Source organism: Merops nubicus, unplaced genomic scaffold, assembly GCF_000691845.1.
Source record: "Merops nubicus isolate BGI_N331 unplaced genomic scaffold, ASM69184v1 scaffold15741, whole genome shotgun sequence".
In the NCBI taxonomy this organism is placed as follows: domain Eukaryota; kingdom Metazoa; phylum Chordata; class Aves; order Coraciiformes; family Meropidae; genus Merops; species Merops nubicus.
Window position 1 is genome coordinate 4,784 of NW_008587727.1, and position 27,460 is coordinate 32,243.

General features: G+C 41.6%; 1 protein-coding gene across 1 annotated transcript; it reads right to left on the reverse strand.

The window, feature by feature from the left end:
* C6 (complement component 6) lies at positions 1–27,460 on the reverse strand. Its single transcript, XM_008949035.1, has 18 exons — positions 27,303–27,460; positions 26,386–26,542; positions 23,886–24,030; positions 23,084–23,225; positions 22,120–22,258; positions 19,393–19,593; positions 11,851–12,091; positions 11,484–11,606; positions 10,371–10,537; positions 9,289–9,428; positions 9,166–9,257; positions 7,806–7,977; positions 6,612–6,723; positions 6,040–6,172; positions 4,916–5,107; positions 4,295–4,385; positions 2,668–2,909; positions 1–182 (listed from the first exon to the last, which is right to left on the reverse strand). Exons 1-18 carry the CDS (start codon positions 27,458–27,460, stop codon positions 1–3), a joined length of 2,829 nt encoding a protein of 942 aa, XP_008947283.1.

Genomic DNA, 27,460 nt, shown 5'->3' on the forward strand with positions numbered 1-27,460 from the left:
TTACACCAGGCAGCTCCTCTGGTCCAGCACCTCCAGTTTGATGCCAGCACACTTCATGGCTGCCAGCATGCAATGACTGACTGTCCTCCTCCGTCTTGTCAACCCCGTTTGAATGCAGTGAAAGCGTCTCTCTTCTTTGGGGCACTGGTAAGGCATCAGGCAGGAGCACTGGGTCTGTGTGTCTGGAAATGAACGTGATGGAACTTTAGCTGAAAATGTCATGACTAAAACCATATTTTATAGTTTGACAACATTTCAAAGCCCAACAGGGCAAAATGCTACTGGAGATTTATGATACATTTGTTACAAAAGCCTGTAGTGCATACATTAGATGGTAGGGTAGGAATAGACAAAAGCAGCTTTAAATTTCAGTTTATATAACAGTGGCCCATACAGAAGCAGAAACTAAGTGACCAACTATTTTTATCCACTGGCTTTCCCTGACCTTTCCTGTAAACAAAGATATTAAGTTGACTTTCTGTTCCCAATTATCCTTGCGCACCATGTTGCTGTGAAATGGAGTCTTAAGGTCCATATTGTGTCAGCTCCTATTTCATTAAAGCTCCCTTTATGAATGCTAAGCTACCTGCTGCTGGCTTGTGGTGAAGCTCAGTCCTGCCAGTTATTTCATTATCCATTTCTGATCTAATCAGATTCTGACTCTTTATATTCTTTCCCAGAAAATCCCTATGCGGGAAACAAGGTTTCTGCCTTTCCTTTCTTAAAATGTATGAAAAATATATGGTTTTCTTCATTTAGCTCCTTTCATAGGGTACTGTGGCATCTTCTGCCTCTGTGTTGATACCAACTATTCATTCTCGGGAAAACCAAAACTTCTATTTCCTAAATGTTTATCTGTAGTCAAGAGAAAGAGAGCTTTTGTGGAGAAGGTGAGGAGGAAAGTCCAAATCAAACCTCTTAAGCACCGCTATGAAAACGTATTGAATGTATTTTTCTCCTCTGTCTCACTTTCCCTCACTGAGAAGGCCTCCTCTGTAGGCTTTTGAGAAACACACTGAAGTGCTGGCACAGAGTGCAGCTTATGGTTGCAGAAGTGATCATGCCCCTATACTTGGTACTGGTGAGGCCACAGCTTGGGTGCTGTGTCCAGTTTGGGGCACCACAGTACAAGAAGGACACTGAGGTGCTGGAGTGGTTCCAGACAAGGGCAACAAAGGTGGTGAAGGGTCTGGGGAACATGTCTTATGAGGAGTGGCTGAGGGAACTGGAGTTGTTTAGTCTGGAGAAGAAGAGGCTGAGGGGAGACCTTCTCTCTCTCTACAGCTCCCTGAAAGGAAGTTGTACTGAGGTGGGTCTTAGTCTTTTCTCAGGCTACTAATGATAAGACAAGAGGAAATGGCCCCAAGTCGCACCAGGGGAGGTTTTAATTGGACATTAGGAAGAATTTCTCTCCTGAAAGAGTAGTGAAGCATTGGAACAGGCTGGGCAGGGGGGGGGGGGAGGGCCCCGACCACGGCGTGTAGATGTGGCACTTGGGGAAATGTTTTAATGGTCACAGTACTGCTGGGTGATGGTTGGACTTGATGATCTTAGCGGTCTCTTCCAGCCTGAATGATTCTGTGAGTCTATGATTCTATAATTCAATCTACTTCCACAGGGGGAGCAGACGTAGGCTTTTTACAGGCTCTGGAAAAAATAAGCCAAATATTTTTTTAAAAATTATAGCCACCATACCAGGAGCCCAAGGTGCTCCCCGACAGCATGTCCCTTAAGGGACACACCTAATCGTGCTCTCTGCTTCAGCCCAGGAAGGAACATCATCTCATGCTGTAATTTTACAGCCACCTACTTCAAATCCTGTGCAGCAGATATCTTCCATCTTCAAAATGGGGCTTTAATGTTGCTGCACACTGCAGTTGCTTTATTTATCATAAGGAGATGATGTGTGATAAGGTTCATATTTGTCTCTGGAAGGACGTGAAAGAATGAGCATGGGTGGCACTCAGTCTTTTCCTGGCAAGCACTCGATGTGCACAGAGCCAGCCAACACATCAGACATTTACAGGAAAACCCATGGCTCTTATCACCAAGTTACACAACAAACAGCCAAGTTGCACAACAGTGTCTATAAAACAATCCTTTTAGGGATTTCACCATCTTAGCTAGTTCATTAAAATTCTTAATAAACACAGTTTCCGCATACGGGTATTTGCGAGTTTTACCATTAAAATCTCATTAAGCCTGATGGCCTTAGTCTTGCTTTTTAAGTAGTATCATTATTTCATTTCATAATTTAATTATATGGTACAGAGGGTGTGGCCCAAATTAACTCCTGAAGTACAAAACTAGTGATTATAGTAGCCTCACAGGGAATAGGCAATAACTTGCTGACTCATTTTTGTGATTAAAGATTCAAATGTTAATTCTCCTGAAGAAGTTTCCTTAATCTCCAAATTCCTTTTGTGCCTTGCTAATAGGAATTGACAACACAGCATTTATGCCTAAGGGAAAAGACTTCTATCTAAGTGTAAAACTTGGCAGCAGGGTCACAGGGACTTGACCACAGTTCCAGAGTCCTCTCACCATAAATTGCTCAGATGGACCACAATTCCTGTCAATCCCATTCTTGGAGCACAGAAGAAGTCAGTACATTTTACTTTTAGATTAAAAAAAAAATGGATAAATCCCATTATTGCGAGGTTATACCTGGACATTCCTCCCAGTCATAGCAGGTGTCATAGCCACAGGGTACTTTCTTCAAGCTATTTGTAGAGAGCTCTGCCCTTTCAATAGCCCAGTCCAGACTGGAATCACCATGGCAAGGGCCAGTATGCAAGAAATGAAATGACTGCTCTCCAAGGCACTTTTCAGCTGCATACTGACAGCTGGCCTTGGTCACATTCTGTTCAGAAACAGCATGTAGCACACAGATGTCTTCTGAGTAATGGCTGCCCCAAGGAAAAGAGAAAAAGATATTTTAGCATGCTGTGGAACAAGGCCACGCTTCTAAACACTCCACCAGCATCAAATTAAACACAGCAAAGCCATGGCCAGGCTGGGTATCTGTGTAAAGACCCTTTGCTGTCCCAGCAACCACGGGATCTGGAGCTGGTACAGCTTAGTACTGTGAGTTGAGGGAGCTCTGGTCCTATCCAACAGATGAGAAGTGGAGGACAGGTGTCTGCAGAAGGAGACAGGAGGCGCTATTACCTCCACAATGTGTGTGAAGTTTCCACAGGCCCTGGGGTGGCCTGTCTGACTTAGTGCAGCCCTGCAGCTGTGTGTAAAAGTCTGCATCTGAGGTACAGTGGTTTGGGATCAATGGCAGGCAAACCCAGCCATGCAAACCCAGCCATGCCACATGTACATTGTCTGTGTTGCTCTTGGTTCCCAAGTGGATTTGTCCTCAGAAACTGTGGGCATTTTCAAGCAGCACATTTTGTGGAGCTTAGTTGTTTGACAAAGAGAGGGAGCAATACAGCTCACCTTGTTTATGTTCCTGGGTTGAGCTTAGAGCTTTAGCCAACAAAGCCTCTCTAGTTTTCAGAGGATTTGGCCTGTGTGCTTTTGACAATGCCTGTCACACTCTAAAAATGCTCTTTCTCTACCTGAGGCCTTTTGAGAGAGGAGGTACCTGGTTATTTGAGCACTGACATGAATGAGGCAAATCCCATGCCAAGGGAATGTGGGGTCACACAGGAGCCCTGTTCTGGCATATGCATTGGTTTCATCCCTTCAACAGCTCGGTTCATATTCAATCTCTGCTCATCTTTCCTATCTTCAGTCCCACAGCACACCTTCACCCTGGCCAGTCATTTACTGAAAATCCTCTAGGATAATGTTATTCACTTGAAGGCTTGATCAGGTCTATGCAGAGCATTTTGTGTAAAGAGATAGTAAATCCAATTCTTACATATTTTTATATGCCCTGGAGACTGAAACAGTGTATTTTGCAGTATGTTCATCTGAAAAAGGTGACTCTCAAACACAAGGGAGCATGACCTATTACAGCAAGGTGATGACAGTGAAAATATAGAAACTGGAGAAATAAACAGAAGAAAAGCAAAAGTTGGGATCTCCAGTAGCAGACAGTAGTTTAGAAGGATGTGCCATAGTGTGCCGTTTGGTTAATGTCATTGTTCATTTATTTCTTAGGCTACAAATCGGGCTGTAATTTGCATACAGAGGCATAGCTGGCTAATATCTCAACAGAGAGTAGCCCTGAATTGCTGTTGTCTTTTGTTACTCTTCTTGGTTTGTGTCACAGTGGACTCTTGGTCTAGTAGTGGAGAAACTTTGACTTTCCTTTTTCTAATTAAAGTGCTTAACTTACCTACAATCTTTTTCTGGAGACATACAAACACATTGAGATCCAACCTGCTTTTGTCCTGGTTTGCAAACACCTCTAATTTCAGTTTGCACATCTGAAAAAAAAAAGAATTATTGTAACTAGTAACAAAGCAAACAAATATCTTACACTCCTGCTGTAAAACCTGAAATTGATATATTTCTGTTTGTCCCATATTTGTCTCTTCAAAAGCTGCTCTGGCTGGGATTCTACAAGTATGCATCAGTCTTTTGCAAAAAAAAAATCTGTACAAGAAGAAAAACTGAAGTTTTACTGGAATGCATTCTCCTACTTCATTTTCATAAAGCCATGTTAGTACAGCTGGGGTTTGTCTTGTTTTTAAGAAGACAGTTTCAATACGTCAATTTCCTGAAGTGTACAGTACATTGCACACTAAAATTCTGGGTTAATTCTGGTACAATTAATGCAGAAGTTTGGCGCTGAAATAACATGGCACTGTGGTAGGCAGAAAACAAAATCAAAATTAAAGAATAGTTACTATGTCTCAAAACTAGCCATCTGCTTCCTAGTTGTAGATAGCTAAAATAATCTGTGCTGTCAATACCAGCAGTATAGAAACAGTAAAGTATCTGCAGGCATGCTAACCTTTTTCACATGTAATAGTCCTCAAAATAGGAGGCATCCAGGACAGGTCTTTCCTACAGGTATACTGAGTTTGACCAGTGACTACAAACCCGGCTTGGCAGCTCAGCTCAACGGTTTCACCAATGCTGTACTGTTGTTTAAATGGGGAAACTGTGACACTGTCAGATGTTGGTGGCCTGAGGCACACCGAGGCTGTAATAAACAAAAGAAAAGGATAATTCTTCTCGCTTTTATGGTGCACAGATATTTACATCAAGTTTTAATGCTTCATCTGGAGATCCATAAAGACATTCAACAACACTCAATATTCAACCGACATTCAAAACTGATAAATGTTTAACAGAAGTCTAGAAAATTTCCATGCACTACCATAGTCCTTAAAAATATTTTTCTACCAATAAATAATTACAATTTGCTTCTAATATATGCTAGTATAAGTAATTTAATTTTATACATTAAAAATAATAAGAATTACATTAACAACATATTTTAATACTTCTTTTGTAAATAAAGCTATTAACGAAATTAAAATGAATGCAAATAGAAAGCTCAGAAGTATATTCAGGTTATTTTTTTTTGTCAGCAAATGAAATCAGATTGAATTCCAGAGAACTACTGGAATCTTTCCTGTTAACAAACTTGGGTCAGTTCTGATTCGTCATACTTAATAGCTTTAAGGCTAAAATACTTTAAGGCATTGATTTATTGCGTGGATATTCAAGGCAGTCTGAGGGGGATAGTGAAACACATCATCCATTTAATATAAAAAGTTTCAGACAATTTCCTCTAAAAACACTTTCCTCAAGATAAAGCTGTCTATGTAAGCCTGGAAACAAAACGTGAGTCCTTCTGTTAAAGATACTTAAAATTAGACAAGAGAAAGGCCTCACAGCATCCATCTGAAGGTTTTCTAAAGCACTGATTGTTACAATATCCTTACAAAGCACATAATAGTAATACTTCTGAATTGAAAAAGGAGTGATGTAGTGGCTCACTAGGTTTTTGCCATCTTTACACAAAAAAATCTTAAAATGATGTCTTCTCAGATATCATTACAAATTCTTTTGGTAAACAGGTATTAAAATCTATTTTGTGATATTTTCTTCCACTTTTCTTTTTCTTACGTTGACATTCAACAGGTTGCTGCATCCAGGTTTGATCTGGCAGACACCGAAGGAATTGATAGCCACTGAGGACATGGCCACTCACACAGACAATTTCAGCTTCTTCCCCCACAGCATAATTGTTCTTTTCATTCTACCAAAAAAAAAAAAAAAAAAAAAAGCCCCTAAGAGATCTAAAGAGATCTGTGGTAATGAGACTGTCAAAATAAATAATGATGAAAGCCTGATGATATGAAGCAATGAGTGCCTGTTTTTCCTACTCTGAAATACGAGTATCACCTACATAGCACACTCAACTATATAATGTTTGTCCAGATGCACTAACTATTGTTATAGTTAGAAAACAAGAATTCAAGGACCACTGTTTGAAATGGATTTTACCTTGCCTTTCCTTTAGTTACTGGTGGAGTTTGGTGGACTAGAGTCCAACAGCATGCCACAATACACAGGAACATGCTCACCAGCACAGTAGTTAGCTTGGGTATCAGGCACATGTAGCAAAGAAGATGTAAAATTTCCCAGCTCTGCAACTACTACACTTCCCTCCTCTAGCTCTCATTTTTCATGCTCACCCTGATAAAGCCATTTTCTGGTGGGTATGGCTTGGAGCATCCAGACTCAGGTTCACCAGTCAGGACATCCTCTTCTCTCATGTCTTCATCATCATTTATACAAGGAGCACCTCTGAAAAGTAAAAATTTGCTGGTAAGGAAGTATCTTAAGCATTAGTATCACCCAATGGCAGAATGTCAAGACCTTTAGAGAGGAATGCTGAGAATGCATTCCATCCAGTCACCTATGGTGAAAAAAACTTTATTCTGTTAAATAAAAGATGTTGGACATTAAAAGTTGCCAGTATTGATAGGAGGGAGATTGTCAGTGCACTGAAAAAGGGGTAGATACAGGGCTGCAGTTTCTGTTGACATAACTCATATGAAACACTTCTGTGGAATAAGAGGCAAAGAATGGCATATGGAGGAAGTCTGTAAGGAGTCCTCATGATTCGGTTGGGTTTAAGATAGCATAGTCAGAATCTACCTGTTTGCCATCAGGCAACGGTTAAAGGAGGCTGGTCTCTGTGAGCATGGAGCTGCATAGCCTGTGGTGTCGAACTGAGCTGAGTAACAAAGAACTGTGGAGCCCATTGCTTTTAATCTGCCGCTAACCACTCCAGAATCCCCTCTGTAGTCACTAGAACAAGGATGATGAAAATCCTGCTCAGGTCTTGATTCCAACAGAAAAACTGAATCTGCACAAAGCCTTGCTCTTGAAGATGTAACAGAATGACCCAGTTTGGTGTTGGAGTTAGGGCTTTAAGTTGAAACCATGTGAGACTGGTACATCAGACATACTCAAAGTGGGAATATGAAAAGCTCGATAGTTTCAATGGAGTTCTCTCTGAGACTGAGTTCAGACCTAAACCTCTAAAAGAAGAGGATGTGATACTAAAAAACCAGAAACTGTGAACTGTGAACAGAAGCAGATGAGCTTAGCATTGCTTTGGACAAGAAGCCATGCAAAGCAGCATAAGATATCTACAGGCAAACTTTAATATGTAATTCATCAGCCATTTTCTAGGAAAAACAATGAAAAAAAATTCCAAAATTGAAGCAAGCTGTGAAGATTTTCAGACATTTCCTTCTCTCAGCCCCACCACAGAAGTTCAGACATCTGCTGCTTCTTCTTGGCAGTCACAAAGCCATTCTGGAGGGTTCCCTAACTCTGCCCCATGACTGTGGAGATCTTTTGTTCTACCGTCTCCTTACCCGTCCATGAACACAGAGACATAACAATCCTCCTCTTCTTCCCGTTCACCTTCACAGGGCTTCCCACCGTTCATTGGTGAGGGGTTATTACACTCTCGGGTCCTTCTTCTCTTGAAGGAAGCATCACATGAACTCCACTCAGACCAGCAGCCCCAGCGGCCGTCGACACCAACTACAAGAAAGAAAAGAAATACCATCTTTCAGCAGATATGTAGCATACATAATATTTCTCTTAAGACCACACACAAGAGGGGTGGTGGTAAATTTGTAATAGCCATTTTCAGAGGATTCAAAATTGTTACTGCTAAGGGAGTAAATTGTATCCAGAATGTGATGTTTTCCAGAGAGATGGTCAGTGAAATCTCAGCTGCTTCATGAAGACCTAAAATAGATCTTTCTTTCTAGTTTTGATTGGAAGTAACATTCATATCCAGAAGAAGCCTATGTCCTACTTCTGTTGCACACACAGCCGTTTGAGTTTTTATGGTGATGACAACCTTCATAGCTAGATAGCTCAGTATTTAATGAGTTTTTAAATCTGAGTTTTAACACCATATCTAAGCCCCAAATCTACAACCCATGCAAGCTAAATTAAAGCATTGTTGTCTTTTCTTAACTGCTGGAGTGTTTTTTTTTAATGTGCCAACATGAAACATATATAATAGTTTTATTTAGACACCCTATCTTTTGTGCATGCAATACACTTTCTACATTCCTCTCTATCTGCACATCTTCAACTGATTATTTATTTCCAAATATTTAATTATCAGGATCAGATAATGAGACCTGTAAATGCCTAAAGTGATTTTCCCTTCTGTCCCCTTTTGGTCCTGAAATAGAAATATATGTAATAATAAATATAATATTGTAAATTTCTTCTTCTTGCCATAGGCATGGTTCATTCAAAAACCTGTTTGCATGAAATTATTCAGAATTATTATTATGTTCCCCCTCCTTAAGAAAACTGAGATTTCCTCCCACATTGTAATCAACAATTTTTATCTCTATTAGCCATTTAGTCTATTAAGGCTATAAGGAGAAGTATGGAATAACTTTCTTAATTTTTACATCAGTTATCTTTGATCTCAACTTCATCCTTATTGCTGAACAACTCATTTTTTCTTAATTATGTAGTTTTATGTAGGTATTACTTTACCATGTCTTACAATTTCTTCTGAGCTGTGCTTATTCAGTTTGATTTTTTAATTTTTAATCCTACCTTTATTCTTATTCTTTCTGATCATCATCACATGATAAGAAGTGCTATGGATTTAGTAAGAGAAGACCATATCAGATGAATCTTTGATTAACAGGTACCGGGAGGGCCACATTTACATTATGACAGTATCACCTGAAATACCTGATTTGTAACCCGGGGCTTGTGTCTCACAGTTTCTGCCGTAGGTGCCGGCCTGGCAGAGGCAGAGGCACTCTGTTCCAGAAAGCACAGGCCTGCCGTTGTTGGGGCACGGGGCGCACCGGCCCAGCCCTGCCGTTGTTGGGGCACGGGGCGCACCGGCAAGGGTCAAACCTGCCCACATATTCTCTCAGGGCTCTCCTCAGGTTGCGACGTTTGGTCACGGCACACGGCATGTTTTTCACCAAATCCACGATGGGTGACACCTGGTAGAGAGCTGTTCAGTAAGCAGTTACCTAGGCACGGCAGGGTCCTGCTGGGAATAGCTACTGCATTTTAAAGGCACTAGAGCCTTTACACATGAAACTATGTCACACAGGAGTCAGTGTGTTGGAAGTTATGGATGCTCTGAAGGATCATGGCGGTGCTATACACCTACACTATCCTGTTTTTATGGCTTTTATTTCCCTAACTCAGGGCTCTGAGAGACAGTAAGACCAACCAAGTGGGATACCGTATCTGAATACTCAGGACACCCTAAATGAATGACATGGGTCAATGCTACCTGAGACATCCCTACACTGCCTTCAGGAGCTCAGGAGCTGCTGTGGGAAAGAGATCACTGCTCGCTGCATTCAGGCAGGTTTTGCTGTTTGCCTCGAGTGCGCTGCTGCTGGTGCTGAGCAGCTGCTGCTGGTGCTGAGCAGCTGCTCTGCCAGCCGGCGAGGGAGGCAGCTCAGCACACTCCCAGCGGGGTTGGCACAGCGCACCCAGCGGGAAGGACACGGGGGGGACTGCTGTTTTGTTTCAGTTTAGCTCTGTGCCATACCTTCCAACACGTGCCTGACAAGCAAAAGGGCACAGGGGAAAAAAGTGTTCCCAGTACCATACACTGCTTTCCTGCACAGTAACTAACCTCTGCCCACACCCAGCTTCCTACTGCTGCTGGAGTAATTCACTCATATTACTCTCTCCTACTCTTACTGCCCACGATGATGCAAACCTCGTGTGGCTTATAAATCAACATGCGCATGCACAAGAAGTACTTCTAATAAACAGTATGTTCATGTTATGACCATATCTCTATGCATTCATATCATGCACAGCTTTATCTCCATATAAAAGACAGGACACCTGTGGAGCTCCATGAAGAGTTGTGAACTGGTGAGTACTTCACTAGATAAATGTTCTTCTCCTTTTACTCTTACCTCAAAGTCAACCACCACGGGATTGTCCTTTGTTGATTCCAGCCAGTCTGTGAAGACTGTGTGTCCTGGAAAAGCCCCTTTTTTCTCCCAGGCCAGTGCTGCTGCATATCCTGACCTGCCACCTTTTACCAGGGAGACTGACCGTTCAGCTGACTCCAAAATAGAACCTGAAAGACCATTTCATCACAGTATTGTCAGGCAAAGGCCCCCAAAAACAGTAGGTGTAACAAGCAAGTGGCAAGAAAAAGTGTACACGGTATAAAAAAATGAATATAAAATGAACAAATTTTTGGAGCTACCCTTGGAAGAAAGGTCAGAAAAACAATCCCCACTACAAAAGCAGCCTGTCATAGGCTTCAAAATGGAAGTGTCTGAGACTTCAGCCATGGAGATATTCAGAACCAAACAAGACACTTGTGGAAAATGCAGGGGATGCAGCAGACTCTGAGAGAACACCACACTGCAAGGTAGAGTCTTTTGTCCCAGCTGTAAACACCTGAATAGTGGAAATTGATCATAAAATAAGGACAAAAATATGGTGGAGGTGGAAAAATCCCTTTTTCTAGCAATGAAGAATACAACATTTTCCATTCTTGCAGAAACGTACCAACTTTCTGTAGTTCATAGGACACATTTCTGGCGTTGCCAGGGAACTCCTACACCTATATGTATGCTTGGCATGAGGAAGATGGGAGGAGAAAGTTGGGGAACTGTTATTGCTGCCAGACTCTCTCAATGAGCCCTGAGCAACCCTTAAAAAAGTAGTCAGGGTCTCAAGTCTTAATCACATGTTTCTAGTTGCAGCCATTTCCCAGTTCAGCATACCTGGTTCTGAACCCAGGGCTACAGAGGATGTGTCAGATCCGTGACTGACTGGAAGAAATAGTGAACTGAATCCCTAATCATGGTGCTCCTACACTGAAATTTCTTTTGTAAGTAAGAGGGTGTTTCCAGTGCTTGCTTCAGAGAGAGTGAAGCACTGTCTCTTCTGACAGTGGTGAAAAAGCACCTTTAGTTCAGCAAGCTGGGATGTCACCTGGGACACCTAGCTGAGGGCAGTGGTGTCCCTAAGGGTAAGTAACAGGACACAGGCCCTGTTCTCATCGTGGTCACCTTCATGTTTCACAGTCATCCTGTTTGTGGTGCATCTGGTACTGACTTTCTTTTTCTTCCGGAAGAACACACGCCTTGTTGTTTCTGTTCGGACACACTCTGTTGATTCATCCACTGCCAGGCCTAGAAATACCACAGAGCAGCAGCTTCATCACCATGACCATATTACATGATAGCATCATGCCCCCAAGCTCCCACACTGAGGTGAACCACCACAGGTGTCCATGCTTCTCACCCGCCACTGAGTGAGCTGCAAGTCTAAAGGATTTTTTGCTGTTGGAGAACTTCCTATGTGGTATTACCTAAAAACAGTGATAAGAAAAGCTTGTGCAGAAATCATGATATTTTCTTGTTAAAGATTACATACCTGAGTTCTTCAGTTCCTCAGAGCTGTACTGGTAAAGAATGTCATAGGAACCACCCATCTTCCCAGAGGTGTAGTAATGAGTGCCAAAGTCATCAAATATTCTGCTGTATAAAGCGTAGTTGTACTCCAGGGGCAGGTGGTTCAGTGCTTTCAGAAAGACATCTGAGAGCTGCAGATTTGACTGTTTCATTGTGAAGTTTGCAATAGAAATGATTTTGTGGACTCTAATAAAGTTGGAATTCTAGAAATAAGAAGAGAGGAATCTTAGCACATTCATAAGTCATTAACTTCAGAGAGTAGAGGAGCTAAGATTATGTCCTAAGATACATTGCAAGAACTACTTAGTTCTATTTCATGCTGTTTTAACCATGAACAAACTAGCCCGAGGTTTTCCAAGAGCACTTTTCTCGAGGTTCTTTAGGTTCTTGACAATGCTTATTACTCCTTTGCACTGTGGGAGTATATAGCATTCCAATAAAAATTCGGACTCCCTGGGCACGTATGAAACAGAAAGCAAAAGGTTTTCTGCCATACAAACACACTAGCATTTGATAAGACAGGTTTCAGAGGAAAGGCTTCAGCTTAGAAGTATCTATGGGTTGTTTGCAACTAATCTGATGAGTGGGTAGTTTGGATACTAACTCAGTTATGAAGTTTCACAATATATCAGTCTGCTAAAACTAAATCACAGGGATAAAGTTCTCATTTAGTTCAAGTGGGCAAAAAAAGAGAGAAAGTTCAAAAACTGGAAACATCTCTTACATTTAGAAGAAACTGAAGTTTTTGAAATGGCAAATTCACATATTTTTGCAATGTCAGAGGCTGTTTATATGAGAGTGTAATTAAATAGGAGGGAGAGGAGTAGAAAATACTAAAAGAAGGAATTTATAAAGCCACAAGGGGAACTGACAGCACAATGCCAAAGCACAGAGTTCAAGAGCAAAAGGAGGTGCAGGAAACTGGAGCAAACAACCAAACAGAAGATGGGAAGGATTCATTCTAAAACAGTTTGTTACAATGGGTTCTTGTGCTCAATTTTGCTGCTGGTAGGCTGACTCTTCATCTATCTCAAGGGTCACTTGGCTTAGAAACACAAGGAAGCATCTAGACAGGGAGTTCTCCCAGCCAGGACTGAGAAACATAAGGCATGAGCTGGACCTCAGCTCTCACTTCTGCACAGCTATGCTCATTTCAGTGCTCTCATTTGCACATTGGAAAACAAGCTAAGGATATTCATCTTTCTCCTGCAACGAGAATAAGAATGGAATAAATAGGGTATGTAACAATTTCCAGATTATATTCAGCTCCTAGAATTCCCTCTGGTAACTTCATTTTTAGAATTTTCATGTGATTTAGGTTCTCATCCTCAATTTTCAGTGGTGACAGCTAATTTTTCCCTTATGACACACAAAATTGCAAGCCACTTTGGCAAATACTGATATTAAAACCTCAGCTGGTTTTAGCATGATCTTGCATGCTAGATATGAATTTCTTCTTGACATACATATTGAATTAGCATTTTTCTACTAGTAAAAGTGCTTTCATTACTAGCAATTTACCTTACAGTTGTGAAACCCAATGATTTCTATGTTAAATCTTTGAGCCATGCAGAAACCCTCACTTGTAGAACAATCACAGGAAACTGGATTCCAAAGTCTCCAGTCATTTCTGGACTCATTTAATCATAAATCATAGTTACATATAGAATCATAAACCCTGGTGCTTGTAGCAAGTTTGATTCATGAGTAGCAGGTATTAATACAAAATATCTGTGGACCAGGGATGATTATTCCCAAGGAAAGCCTGGCCTGAGTGAAGTATGAGTACTCAAGTTCAGTTTCATTGTGCAGACTATTTCATTGACAAACAGCAGCCCAACAAAAGCTGAACTGAACTGATTCTACTACTGCAACTATTGATTCACTACTGAAACTAGTAGTTTTAACTGGAATTTATCTAACAAAGCAGGGTTTCACCCAAACATGCCGAATAAGTAATTTTAAATCCCAAATATCATAAGCAGAGTTGCCACAGGATCATATCTGTCCCTGCCTGACATTTCTAGGGATGGAGATGGCTTCCTATCATTGAGCTCTCAGTTTCTTGCTTGTAATTCAAGCAGTCCAACTCAGATGCTATCAGAAATACTAGGAACACCGGCTAGGGGAATGGCCAAACACTTTGATACAAAGCCTTCAGAAGTCCTTTGATAACACAACATGGGAATTCAGTGACAAAAAAGAAAAAAGAGGAAAATAGTATATCAAAATAACAACATGGAACAGGATGAACAAGATTAATAAAGTAGTTTATAATGCAGTTAGCAGACATTTATGTAGAAACCCACCCACATTCTCTTCAGCAATACAAAAGGAGGGTGACTAGCTGAAATGCAGATCCCTCTGGAGCTGCTGTTGCCTATGGATATGTAAGCTGAATCCCACCTCAACAGTTACAGTGATGCAAGCAGAAGATGTCAGGAAGGTCATGAGGATGATGTCTAAAAACTCCTTCCTTAGAGCACAAGAACTCTCAGTCTCCATGTGTAAGAAATCAGTCAGAAGACAAGAGACTGGCCTAGCTGAGTGAAGAGACCTGCTGGTCAAATTAAAGAGCAGGAAGGAAATGCACAGGCAGTGGAAGCAGGGACAGGTATCCTGGGAAGAGTATGAGGACACTGCATGGTTGTGTAGGGATAGAGTCAGGAAGACCAAGGTACAGCTGGACCTGAACTTGGCAAGGGCTGCAAAGAATATTAAGAAGGGTTTCTGTTGGCATGTGAGCCAGAAAAGGAAGGTCAAAGAAAGCAAACAACCCCAGGTGAACACAACTGGGAAAATGGTAATAACGGGCAAGTAGAAGGCTAGTAATTCAACAAGCTTTTTGCCTCAGTCTTCACTGACAATTTCTTCTCCCACACATCTTGAGTGGATGGACCTCAAGGCAGGGACTGGGGGAGCAAAGTCCCTTTCACTGTAAGAGAAGATCCAGTTTGAGATCCCCCAAGGAGCATGAATATACATAAGTCTATTTAAGTCTATATAAGTCTTTACATCAGTCATGGAACCTGATGAGATGCATATAAGAGTTCTGAAGGAATTTACTCCTGTAGTTGTCAATTCGCTCTCCATAATATTTGAAAAGTCACAGCAGTCAGCTGAAGTCCCCAGAGACCAAAAAAAAGGGAAACGTTGCATCCATTTTTACAAAGTGTGGGGAGGAGGTCCCTGGGAACTACTGACCTATCAGCTTCCCCGCTGTGCCTGGGAAAATCATGGAGCAGATCCTCCTAGAAGCTATGCTAAGGCACATGGAGGACAGGGAGGTGATTGGAGGCATCCTGCATGTCTTTGCCAAGGCCAAGTCCTGCCTGACCAACCTAGTGGTTTTCTCTGATGAAGTGACTACACCTGTGGGCAAGGGCAGAGCATATGTCATCTATTGAGACAGCTTTAAGACCTGGTCTCTTACAACATACTTTTCTCTAAAATGGAGAAATATGAAATTGATGGATGGACTATGTGGTGGACAAGGAACTGGCTGGATGTTTGCATTGATGTCCAGATGGAGATCAGTGACAAGTAGTGTCCCACAGGGGTCCATACTGGGACCACTCCTGCTCAGTAGCTTCATTAATAACAGAGAGTGGAATTGAATGTGCCCCCAGTAAGTTTGTAGACAACACCAAGCTGAGTGGTTGTTGTGGTTTAGACACAGCTGGCAGGGTAGCACCAGGTGGCCACTCAGTCTCCCCTCCCCAACACCTTCCGAAGGGGAAGTCGAAAAAGGAGAAAAATACAAAACCCCACGGTTTAAGATAAGGAGAATTTAATACAACAACACAGAAGGAACGCTAAACAACACTAATGACTGCAACAGTAATGAAACAATATATGAAGCAAGTGATGCAAAGACAGACCACATCTACTCTGAACCACAACAGCTGTGAGACCTCAGACCCTCTCCCGAAACACACCCCTAAGCAGGCTCTTCTGTTGTGGGCATGATGCCAACATAGTACTGGATAACCTGCTAACTCTTCTGATTGAACATGGTGCTGAATAACCTATCAGCTGTTTCTGTTCTCTATCCTGGTTGTAGCCCCCTCTCAACTTCAGGTGAAAATTAACACTACTCTAGCCAAAACGGGACAGTGGTGTGGTCGACACACCCGAGGGGCATGATGCCATCCATAAGTACCTGGACAAGCTGAAGAAGTGGGCCCATGTGAGACTCATGAGGTTCAACAAGGCCAAGTGCAAAGTCTTGCACCTGGGTCGGGGTAATCCCCAGAACCAACACCAGCTGGTGGATGAAGGGATTGAGAGCAGCTCTGTGGAGAAGGACTTGTGGATACTGGTGGATGAAAAGTGGGACATGAGCCAATACTGTGTGTTTGCAGCCCAGAAGGCAAAGCGTATCCTGGGCTGCATCAAGAGAAGCGTGACCAGTAGGTCAAGGGAGGTGATTCTGCCCCTCTACTCTGCTCTGGTGAGATCCAGCCTGGAGTACTCAGCTCCAGAGCATTCAGGAAAGACATGGACCTGCTCCAGGGGGTCCTGAGGAGGGCTAAAAAAAACTATCCGAAGGCTGGAACACCTCTCTGACAATGATAGGCTGAAAGTGTTTAGGTTGTTGAGCCTGGAGAAAAGAAGGCTCTGGGAAGATCATACTTAAAGGGGGGCTATAAAAAAGATGTGAATGGAGTTTTTAGTAAGGTGTGTGGGAACAGGACAAGGTGTTATGTTTTTAAACTAAATGAGGGTAGATTCTGAGTAGATACAAGGAAGACATTTTTTACAATGAGTGTGGTGAAACACTGGTACAGGTTGATGAAAGGTGGTAAGTACCTATCACCCCTGGAAAAATTTAAAGTCTGGTTAGATGGGGCTCTGAACAACCTGATCTAGTAAATGTCCTTGCCGATTGCTGAGGTTTGGACTAGATGACCTTTACAAGTCTTTTCCAGTCGAAACTATTCTATCATTCTGTGGTTCTATGATTAAAGGATGAGAAACCAAGAAGACATACTAGGCGACTAGTCATCTTAGCTAAACATTTCTGGCAAACAAGTATAAACTTAAAAAATCAAGTTTACATATTCCTTCTGTGCCAATATGGAGAAGTGCAAGGCCTTCCAAGTGGCTAATGCCTGCTAGAGGCCCTGGGGTGCTCAAGTGAAACCTTTTGCATAGTTTAATATGTAGGTCTGAATCTGACCTCACAAAACCCAGGTAAGTTGCCCCTTTTTCTTAAGTGGTCTGTATAAACTATATAGAATTTTTTTAAAATTAGTTTGTATGTCTCTTACACATACATAAGTATACATCTATCTAAAACCACACATAAATAAAATTTATCCAGAGACAAATACATATTTTCTGTGTGATACAGTACGGAACATGAGGAAGACTCAAGTTAAAAGTCCTACAGTGGATCTACTAAGAAGGGAATTTTAACCTGTGTATTCTTTAAGCCAACACCAGACTAAACTATTGGCTATTTTAGGTGGATTTCTGAGTTTCTTGACAACAATGTTGAAAATTAATGTACATCCCAAAAACCTTCCTGATGAAAGTTTCATTTAACTAAGCATTTCCATAAGTAGCTTTGTTCTGGGTTTGAGACAACAAGAAGCTACAAATCCACCAAACTAAACTTACCAGTTGTGCAGAAGAACAGCCTGATCTGTGTACAGGTATCTACGTAGGAATGAAAGTCAAACTTTTTCCAGTAGCTGGAACCCCAGCATAGTAGAATTCCAACTAGAAGTAATGGGCTATTTAAGTAGTCAAGTTATTAAGGGTTTGGACAAGTTATCAAGGCCTGCAGTGAAATTTCAGCATAGGAAATTTTAATATTAGGACTGACATTTTTGTAAAAGTTTAATTAAAATTGTATTAGTACTCCTGGATTTCAACAGACCTCAGTTTCAGACAGTCCTATGACCTATTCCATGCAGAACTGCAAACAATAGCCTGAGTGCACCCTCAGCAAGTTTGCTGACAATACTAAGCTGGGTGGTGCAGCTGACACATCACAGGGATGTAAGACCATCCAAAGGGACTTGGACAGGCTGGAGAGGTGGGCTCAGGTGAACCTCATGAGGTTCAACCAGACCAAGTGCAGGGTCCTGCACCTGCACCAGGGCAATCGGCATTACCAATGTAAGCTGGGACAGGACATGCTAGGGGACAGTCCTTTGGAAAAGGACTTGGGGTTACTAGTCAATGAGAAGCTGGACATGAGCCACCAATGCACAGCAGCAGCCCAGAAGGCCAATTGACTCCTGGGCTGCATCAAACGAGGCATGGCCAGCAGATGGAGAGAGGTGATCCTGCCCCTCTGCTCTGCCCTGGGGAGACCTCACCTGGAGTGCTGTGTCCAGCTCTGGAGCCCCCAGCACAAGAAGGATGGGAACCTGTTGGAGTGTGTTCAGCAGAGAGCCAAAAAATGATGAGAGGGCTGGAGAACCTCTCCTGTGAGGACAGGCTGAGGGAATTGGGGTTGTTCAGCCTGGAGAAGAGGAGGCTCCAGGGGGGCCTTATAGCAACCTTCCAGTACCTGACAAGAAAGCAGGGGAGGGACTCCTCACAAGGGTTTGTAGTGACAGGATGAGGGGTAATGGCTTTAAACTAGAAAAGGGTAGATTTAGGTTAGATGTTAGGAAAAAGTTCTTCAGTATGAGGGTGACAGACCACTGGAATAGGTTGCCCAGAGAGGTGGTGGAGGCCCCATCCCTGGAGACATTCAAGATCAGGCTGGATGAGGCTCTGAGCAGCTTGATCTAGTTGGAGATGTCCCTGCTTATGGGGGGGTGGTTGGACTAGATGACCTTAGGAGGTCCCTTCCAAACCAATACGTTCTATGATTCTATGATTTTATGCTTTACTGCCATTAAACTATATCAGTACATAACTTTATGCCCCACGGTATTCATCTGCACTAAAGTTGCAGAATTTTATGGGGAAGCAGTTTTCTGTTCTCAGAAACTTTTCTGCAGATGTGTTATTTCTGAGATTATTTTTAAAACCAAGTGCATTTTAGCAGCTGTAAGAATCAAACATACAAGTTAGTTACCAAATAAAACACTAGTGTAGATTAATTCCCAGTATAACATTCAAGAGTGCACTTCATTTCTTTTTAGAGCTGTCTGCCGATGTTACTACATAGTATTCTGCTTCCTTAATGCATAAACAGGACAGGGAATAGAGTGGTTTACTCAGTCTGATAATCTCAAATCTATGGATTTTTTTTTTTTTTTTAAGGTGGAGTGAGTCTATGATTTCTGTACTGAAAAAGGAAAGGCACATTGCTTTATAGAAAGTGTGATACAATCAGGAATATCCTGTAGTATCAGAACAGGCACTTTTAAATGCATTATTCCAGTGTTATGTTTGTTTGATTGATTTTTTTGTTTGTTTGTTTTAAACATAATGCCAGTGTCCTGTTGAGGAAAACAGCATTTTTTTTAAGCTCAGTTCTGAAATGAGCAGACAGAAATGGAATGAAAGGAAGAAATTGGAGGCAACTTTCGATTACCTTTTCATATGAGGCTTCAATGGCCTTCTTGAAGGAGGATGATGATGTGACTTTAACTCGCGTCTTTTTTGAGAATAAAAATGGGATACCAGAAGATCTTTGACCAGCGTGAGTGGACGAACTACTTTCATAAGCACTGTCACTCAGGGGAGTTAAATCATGGTAGAAGTCTGATGTTACATCGTCCTCTTCATCTATTACCTGGAGATTCAGCACAGCAAATTGCATTTGCCCCAATAATAAACTGAAACAAACCTACTAAGCAGTGAATTCTTAAATTTTTAAATTCTTAAATTTTCTTTTTTTAATGGAAGAAATAGGCTTGATTTTTTGAGACATAATACTAAGATAAAAAAGTGTTCTTAATACAGAAGAAGAGGTTGAGGAAGGTTAATAGGCAAGACACATACAGGGTAGGAAGTAGACTTACTAACAGGTGTTTATACAAGAAAAATAAGGGTAGGCTCATTTTGGGTGAGGTAGAGTTAATTTTCTTCGTAGTAGCTGGTATGGAGGTATGCTTTGGATTTGTGCTGGAAACAGTGTTGTTAATACAGGGATGCTGTAGTTCCTGCTTGTTTTTGTTGCTGCTGAGCAGTGCTTACACAGAATCAAGGCCTTTTCTACTTCTACCCCACCAGTGAGTAGTCTGGGCGTGCACAAGAAGCTGGGAGGGAACACAGCTGATCCCAACCGACCAAAGGGATATTCGATGCCATATGACACCATGTTCAGCCTGTAAATCTGGAGGAAGAACAAGGAAGTGGGGTTGTTTGGAGTGATGGCGTTTGTCTTCCCAAGTAACCATTACACGTGATTGATCCCTGCTTTCCTGGAAATGCCTGAACACTTGCCTGTCGATGGGAAATTGCGAATGAATTCCTTATTTTACTTGCTTGTGCATGTAGCTTTTGCTTTACCTGTTCAACTGTTTAAATTTCAACCGATGAGTTTCTCTCATGTTCACACTTCCAATTCTCTTCCCCATCCCATTGTGGGGGGAGTAAGTGAGCAGCTGTGTGGTACTTAGATGCTGCCTGGGCTTAAAGCACAACAGCATGTAACACTTTCTTCTAAAATTCTCCATCCCCATGCCCCAAAGCTTAGGGATAATTTTCAAAAAGTGTTTCAACACACTTTTCAAAGACTTTCAGACCTTTGTGCTGTGTTCACTCTATGACTAAGTCCCAGTCCCATGGCTTCTACACTGCAAGACAAAGAGCTTGATGTTTTCTGTCTTTTCCTCTCAATTCCCCAATAGACGAACGAAGAGGTTTCCTGAGGAGAATCTTAGAGTATTCTTGCAGTGTTAGCGCTCATACTGCATGATGGACTAAGGGTAGGTGGAAAGGAACTGAGAGCAAATCTGCCTGATCCTTGGTAAATTTGGTAAATCTCAGTGGTGCTGTTGTACAGAGTACCAAGACAACTTGAACATGAGTTCAAAAATTACTAATTTCCCCAAAGTCAGGCAAATCCCTGTGGGTGCTTGAAAGATCCATTTTTTCCCCTCCCTTAGACTTCTTTAATTAATAGGGGTCATAAAGATCTTAGGTGGTCCATCACTCTAATTCAACTCCATTCTCCAAAAATTCATATGTTTTTGCATGAAAACACACTGGAGGTTCGAGAAGAAAGCCTGATCCAGTGATACTTCTATACAAAGACAGCTCTAAATGTTAAAAGATATAGATGCACTCTCAAAGGTGACATTCACAAACCTTAACAGTTCTGCAAATGGACATACGTAACTTAAACCTCACAGCTCTAAAGAGACATGGGCAAAACAAAGCTTGGTTTTCCCCACTGAGTATTTGTCCACAAGGTAATTTTTCACTGCATTGACAAAACCTGCATGTCATGGCCAAGCCAGTTGCAGTTTCCGTGGAATATATTAGGGTGTCCTCTGTTCAGTTGTGCCTGTTAAAGTAATGCTAAAAACTCACAGCACTCATGGGAAAAATCAGCAGTTCAGGTTTCATCCATGAAAGCTGAGCTTTTTTCATGTCCTGCGTTCCTTCCTTTCCAATGTAGTGTTGGCTTCTGAGAGGGTCTGCAAAATGTGCATAGGCAGATGTTGTGCCCTGACTGTGGTATTCAAAGTATTTTCTAAATACCAGTGTCTGAAAGTCTAAAATATCAGTTCTAAAAAAATCCATGATTCCTACATTTTTTATAAGATAGAAGCTCGTTTCAATTTGTCCTTGGCCTGTCCTGCAAGACTCCTGTCCAGACTATGATCTTGTCCTCCTGCCTCCCAGACTCAGTGCCTGCCTCCTCTCCTTTTTACTTTTGGAGGGACTGGGCTGGCAACAGGCAGAACTGAAGGGCTGAAATGGCTCAGGGTGGAACTGCGTCCTAAGGGTGAAGGTGACTAGAAGGAAGCTGGAGAGAGGACAGCCATTGGTACTGCAAGAATAGAGCAGTGATGCTGAAATTAGCTTTGGACTTGAATGAGCCTCTAGCTAGATTATGCCAGGGTTAGGAGTAAGGCATCAGTCATCTTGCGTATGATGCAGTGAGTAAACACAGATCTGAAAGGTGTAAGTAGAGCCACTGGACTGCTCAAGTTATCCCATTTCCACATATCACTTGAAGCATGTTCAGGCCAAGCAAGGGCTGAAATCTTATCCTAAAACACAACATTACTGCCTGAGACTTGAGCACATAACTTGGACTGTGATTACGGCAACGGTTTTTCAGCTAGGAGCTTTTGTGTGAGAATACCTGAAAGCCGATAGCCTCCAGGTTTGCAGGAACACGATACGACTTCCTTGTCTCATTGCGCTTCACTGTTGTGCATTGTCCTCCATTGAATGAGTTGCCAAGGACTTCCCCTCGGCTCTCTCCTGCCAGAATGTGAAATCTAACAAAAAATTATTCCCAGAGATTAAACAACCCAGAAAGACATGAAACTTTTACTGGTATACAGCTGCACTGAAGATTTTGTGGGTTTGAATGAAGCAGTATGAGCGTCTGGGTTATTTTACTGCTTTGAAAGAAGTTCTTCTACAAGAACTTTTCGTTCACACTGAATTTACCTGAAAAATGCTGTAGCAGCATTTCTCTTTCCTACTTTCCAGTAATGCCTAACCCTCTATCTAATCCAAATATGAGCATCAGAGAGTCACTCTCAAGCAGAACACCTGAAAATGGCCTAGGAAAATTAACAAGCAGTTCTCCATTTGTACCACAAGTAATGTTACCAGAGTGCACTAAATTCAAAATTCAGCTAAAAATGCAAGGCTGCCTGGGACAGGCATCCCATGTTTATGTTTTACTTTTCTTAAAATGGAAGAGGTGATGGTTGGTATTGTGTAAAATGTATGACAGACTGTCAAACATACATAGAGGAACATCCTCAAAATTTCAGAAGCACTTGGCCCAACTGAGCTGGAAGTTACCAGTCTGTGACACTCTGGCTGCTCTGAGGTGGGAAGGGTCACTCAGACAGCAGCAGTCCCTGATAGCTCTTTACCTTGGGCACCAGCAGGGCAGAGCAGGACTTGCTAGATGCAGTGGGCAAGTTCTATCTTGATGGTTTTGTTGCAGTTTCATAAATTCTTGTTAATTTTGAGACCTTATATGTTTTAATAGGATAGTCCTCTGCACTAATTGGTGATTATCTTGTTTGTGTAAATTTGTGAAATAACAATCTCAGGTTTATGAGAAATAAGCAGAGCTGGCTTACCCACTGCCTATTAAATGTACACCTGGGATGGGCTCATACTTTCTGTTACACACAGTCTTTTTCCTTCCACAATTCCTTTCATCAGAGTTGTCTCCGCAGTCATTTTCTCCATTACACTCCATTTTTTTTGCAATACAGCGACCTGCACCAGAGAAACAGCAGCAGCAAGAAACTTTATGGAAAGATTCATTCTGTCTGAATGCAGAGAAGGGCAGACTGACTTTTTCCCTAGGAAAGGTGTGAACTTGCCATAGGAATTAACAGCAAGGTAATATAGCACCTAGATTATTTCAATAAGAAACAGGTTTGGTTTATTTCTGCAGTTCAGCCAGTTTTGCTTTGCTTTGAAGCTGCAAATTCTTAATTAGAGGTTTAGAGAAAGGATCTGTGGATAAAGTTATTTTGAGGCTACTCAGGTACATATAAATTGAAGCAAACAAGAAACTCCCATAAATTGAATAAAAATAGTATGAGTTTATGTTCAGGCAAACACTACGATATGTTTGTATAAGAAAAATTTGTGCAAAGAAATATTATTGGAACAGTACTATTGTCTAGCTAACATGGTCATACTGACATCCCAGGCTGGAGATTGCACTTGAATTACTTTCAGCTACAGAAGAAACTGCAAATGTAAGCTTCTAGTAGTGTATATATCCTGAAGCAGGCTTCTCTCCTTGCTCCATTTCCTGGAATTTGTGCAGGGAATATACAAGATCTGGATCAGCTGGACCATTTTCACCTCAGTGTCTAATTTTTTAATTATCTAATAATGCAGCTGTTACACAATAAAGATCATTACCACTTTCACACTGAAACTTGTTCTTGCAATTGACTTCCACAATGTTGCAGAGCTTAGCTGGGAAACATGGACGGGAGTCCACCAGTGGCTCAGTACAGGCCTGACCCCCAAACTGGGACGGTCGCAGGAGTGTGCGGACACGAAACTGAAATGCAGAAGAAATATGACCAAGTTTGTTTGTGTCAACTGCTTTTGTAGCTAAGTGACCACTCAGGTAGAACCGCATGCCTCAGTGCTGCTGAAGCTTTATCAAAACCAGAGTCCTGAAGGAAATAGTAATTTTTGTCCTTATATCCCACCACATCGTCATCCCGGGTGCAGGCAGGGAACTGAAATCCAAAAGCCTTGATAGCCCTGATGGAACACACTTAATTAAACACTTCACAACCTGGGCTACATCACTGGAAGAAGCAAAAGTTCAATCTCTGTCTCTTCAGTTTTAGAGGTACAGTAGGAAATCATGTGGGAACAGGCTTACGGCGATTTTTCCTGTTCTTCATCATCTCTGTTAAAATAGAAATACTCTCATGGTGGCATGTATCCCCATCCCCAGACCAGCTGGTTTGGCTCCCAACATGGGCCCTCTTGTCTGAGACGCCTTGGATAACTGGGGAGGATGAAAGTTGTTTTCCTGAAAGTTTCTGTTACAAAAGAAGATCTGGGAGCAAATTCTAGAGTTCTTTGGGTTTTCTTTCCCCAAATCATTATGCTCCATGCAGAATACAAATCTGTAGGCTGCTAGACAAATTACTTCAGATATGTGAAATCTGAACTTCAGATAGTCCACTTCAAGGGATCGCTTGACACCTGTCTGCATGTGACTGAACAGTTCCCCCTTAAGAATTTTTCTCCTTTGGAAAAATACAGTTCATTGCAGACTTCTTTTACTTCCCTCCCTGTAGGTGGACCCTGGAGTCAAGTAATGCAGGAAAAGGTCTAGTAAAAATCAGTAAATGAGTAAACTATGAAGGCAGAGTGTGAGGAGCAACACCAGATCATTTGAAAGCTTTTGAGCTCAAGATAACCCTCCTATGTACTCCATCTGGGATCCGTAACACTCAATATATTATCCATGTGAGCTTCTACTTCATCCCTCCCCCTCACTGGGAGCTTACTTACACTAGTCTTCACACTTACCTTGGCAGTCATGTCCTTCGTTCTGATGGCTGTTTAAATTTTTAAAGGTCACAAGCAATAATCTTTTAGCTTGGAGGGAAAAATAGATCACAGTCCACAAAAGCAACTTTTTTCTTGAAGCAGCAAACATATTGCATCCACATTTAAAGTTAATAAAAACAAACATTTCTTCTATATATGAATGCATAGGCAAGAAATTCAGCCATTTAAGTGGATATGGATTACAAAAAATATCAGTTCAACTGAGACCAGAGCCCCGTTTCAGTTCTTGCATCTTGTTTGCTCTCTCTCTCTCACTCACTCACTGTTCTTCCCAGCTCTGCTCTCACATTCTCCATCCCAGCTGCAGGAGGGGAACCCCACAGGGTGGTTCATGTCTTACGCTTAGAACAGATTCTTCGTGTCTTCCTTATTCTACATGGGCATCAGAAGTTATATAGATATGTAAAGACATAATAACTGACAGGTTTTCCAAGACTGTTTTTCAAGCATGGATTTCTGAAGTTGAGCAGGATATTCAGAGATATGTAGTTAGCGTCTATACAGAAACTTAGGGCTGCTGTCATGGTCAGCCTCAAAGCTCAGATCCACCAGCCACATAACTACCCAAAACAATCAGCACTCCACTTCTCTCCACTCCCTACAGCCTTATATTTGCCAGGGCTTTGTTTCTTTAGGCCAAATCCACTTGAACCTGACCTTTCACCTCTTCCTTCTCTGTCATCTCACCTTTAAATCTACCATCAGTCAACAGATACAGGCCCGAGAGGAAAAAAAAAAACACCATCCTGGGGCTTTGTTCTATAGATATGAATGAAGCACATCCACCTCTTTTTTCTTCTGTAACCCATAAAGGAATGGTGCTTTGGATTTCTTAACAGCAATCTCAAAATGGTCCTGACTACCAGTGTAAGATATTGCCGGAGCATTTCTAGACAGCACTAGTTAGGATTTTCTCGTTAATTCTTTTTAACAGATTATTTGGTTCTATTTTTCTTTCTTTTGAACATACAAAATGCTATGGATAAGCTAAATTTTCCATTACTTTCTCATGCTTAAGCAGACATGAAAACACTACAGCTTAAGTTATCTGTTATGTAGAAAAGTCATCTTTAATTGTAACAATGGAACTTTCGAAGCAAGTACTCAAAAATGGTTTAATGCTACTAAATCACACCTTTCTGTTTTGATCTGCTTATTTTAACTTGTTCTCTCCATCTTCCACAGTTATAATTCATAAGTAATTTCCCTTGTTAACTTAAACTGTCATTTTGCAGATGAATTGCCATAAAGCTGAATGTCTGAAACAAAGAGATCTCTGTAATTTCTTGCATTTAACTCATACAATGTTTTTTCTACCTACCTGTTTTTTAACACATGGGTCACATTCTGACCAAGGGCCAAAGTCTCCAAGATGACAGTTGATAGGACATGTTTGCTGGTTACATGCACGGGATTGCTGCTTTGTGCACAGCTGGTCACAGAAGTTTTGGCTATAATATTCATCCATCCTTATTTGCCTAAAAAGATTAAGAAGTTATGCTAGGAAGTAATCAGAGACAGAACATAGATGATCTCTTATCCGTGGGTGAAAGCTAATTAAAAAAAAAATCATTATAGCCCAATGAAAAACACTTGAGAGATAATATGTAGTTGTAGAATGTTGATTAAAGGAAAAATCCAAATGCACCTTAAGTTTACAAAACAGTCCTTTTTGATTCATGTCGCTTCAAATGCACCAAAGAATAGCTACTGAAAGAGCCAGAAATCCCCCAGAAAGAAGGGATTTCTCACAGTTTAGCATGTATCGATGAATTGTATCTGTTTTGGTGCTGCTGAATCCTTATTTGATTTTAACTGATGTCATAAGATTAATCATACAGGGAAGAAATTCCTGTAGGCTTGCCACATTGGAGCTCACGCCTCCCATGGCATTGCTCAGCACTGGGCATTGCTCGCGGAACCGCACTGACTCAGAGAGACTCAGTGACCAATGCACACTGCTGGCAAGGCTGTTGTAGGACCTGGCTTCTCCCTCCTCACAACATGTGTGGACAGATATAGGTTTTTCTGGAGGCATCATAATGCTCTGTATACATGATTCTATCATTTTTATGTTTCTCAATTAAAATTTAATCTTTTCTTCTGGTAAACACTTTGATACGACAATTTTCCCCAGTATATTATGGAAGCTGGATCTTCAGACACAGGTTCCCCCCCCCCCTTATTTTCTTAGGGAATAAATAGAAACATAGAGGTAGTGAGATAATTTGGTCCTACCTGTGCCTGATCTGGGTGCCATAATTGCAGGTTTGTGAACAGGCTGACCATGGCCCCCACGGGTAATGTTCACAGAAGCACCCTTGGCTGCTCCCAATTACCAAGCTCAGCATGATCAGGTACATTAACATAGTCTTGTCTGTAATGAAGGTGTCCAT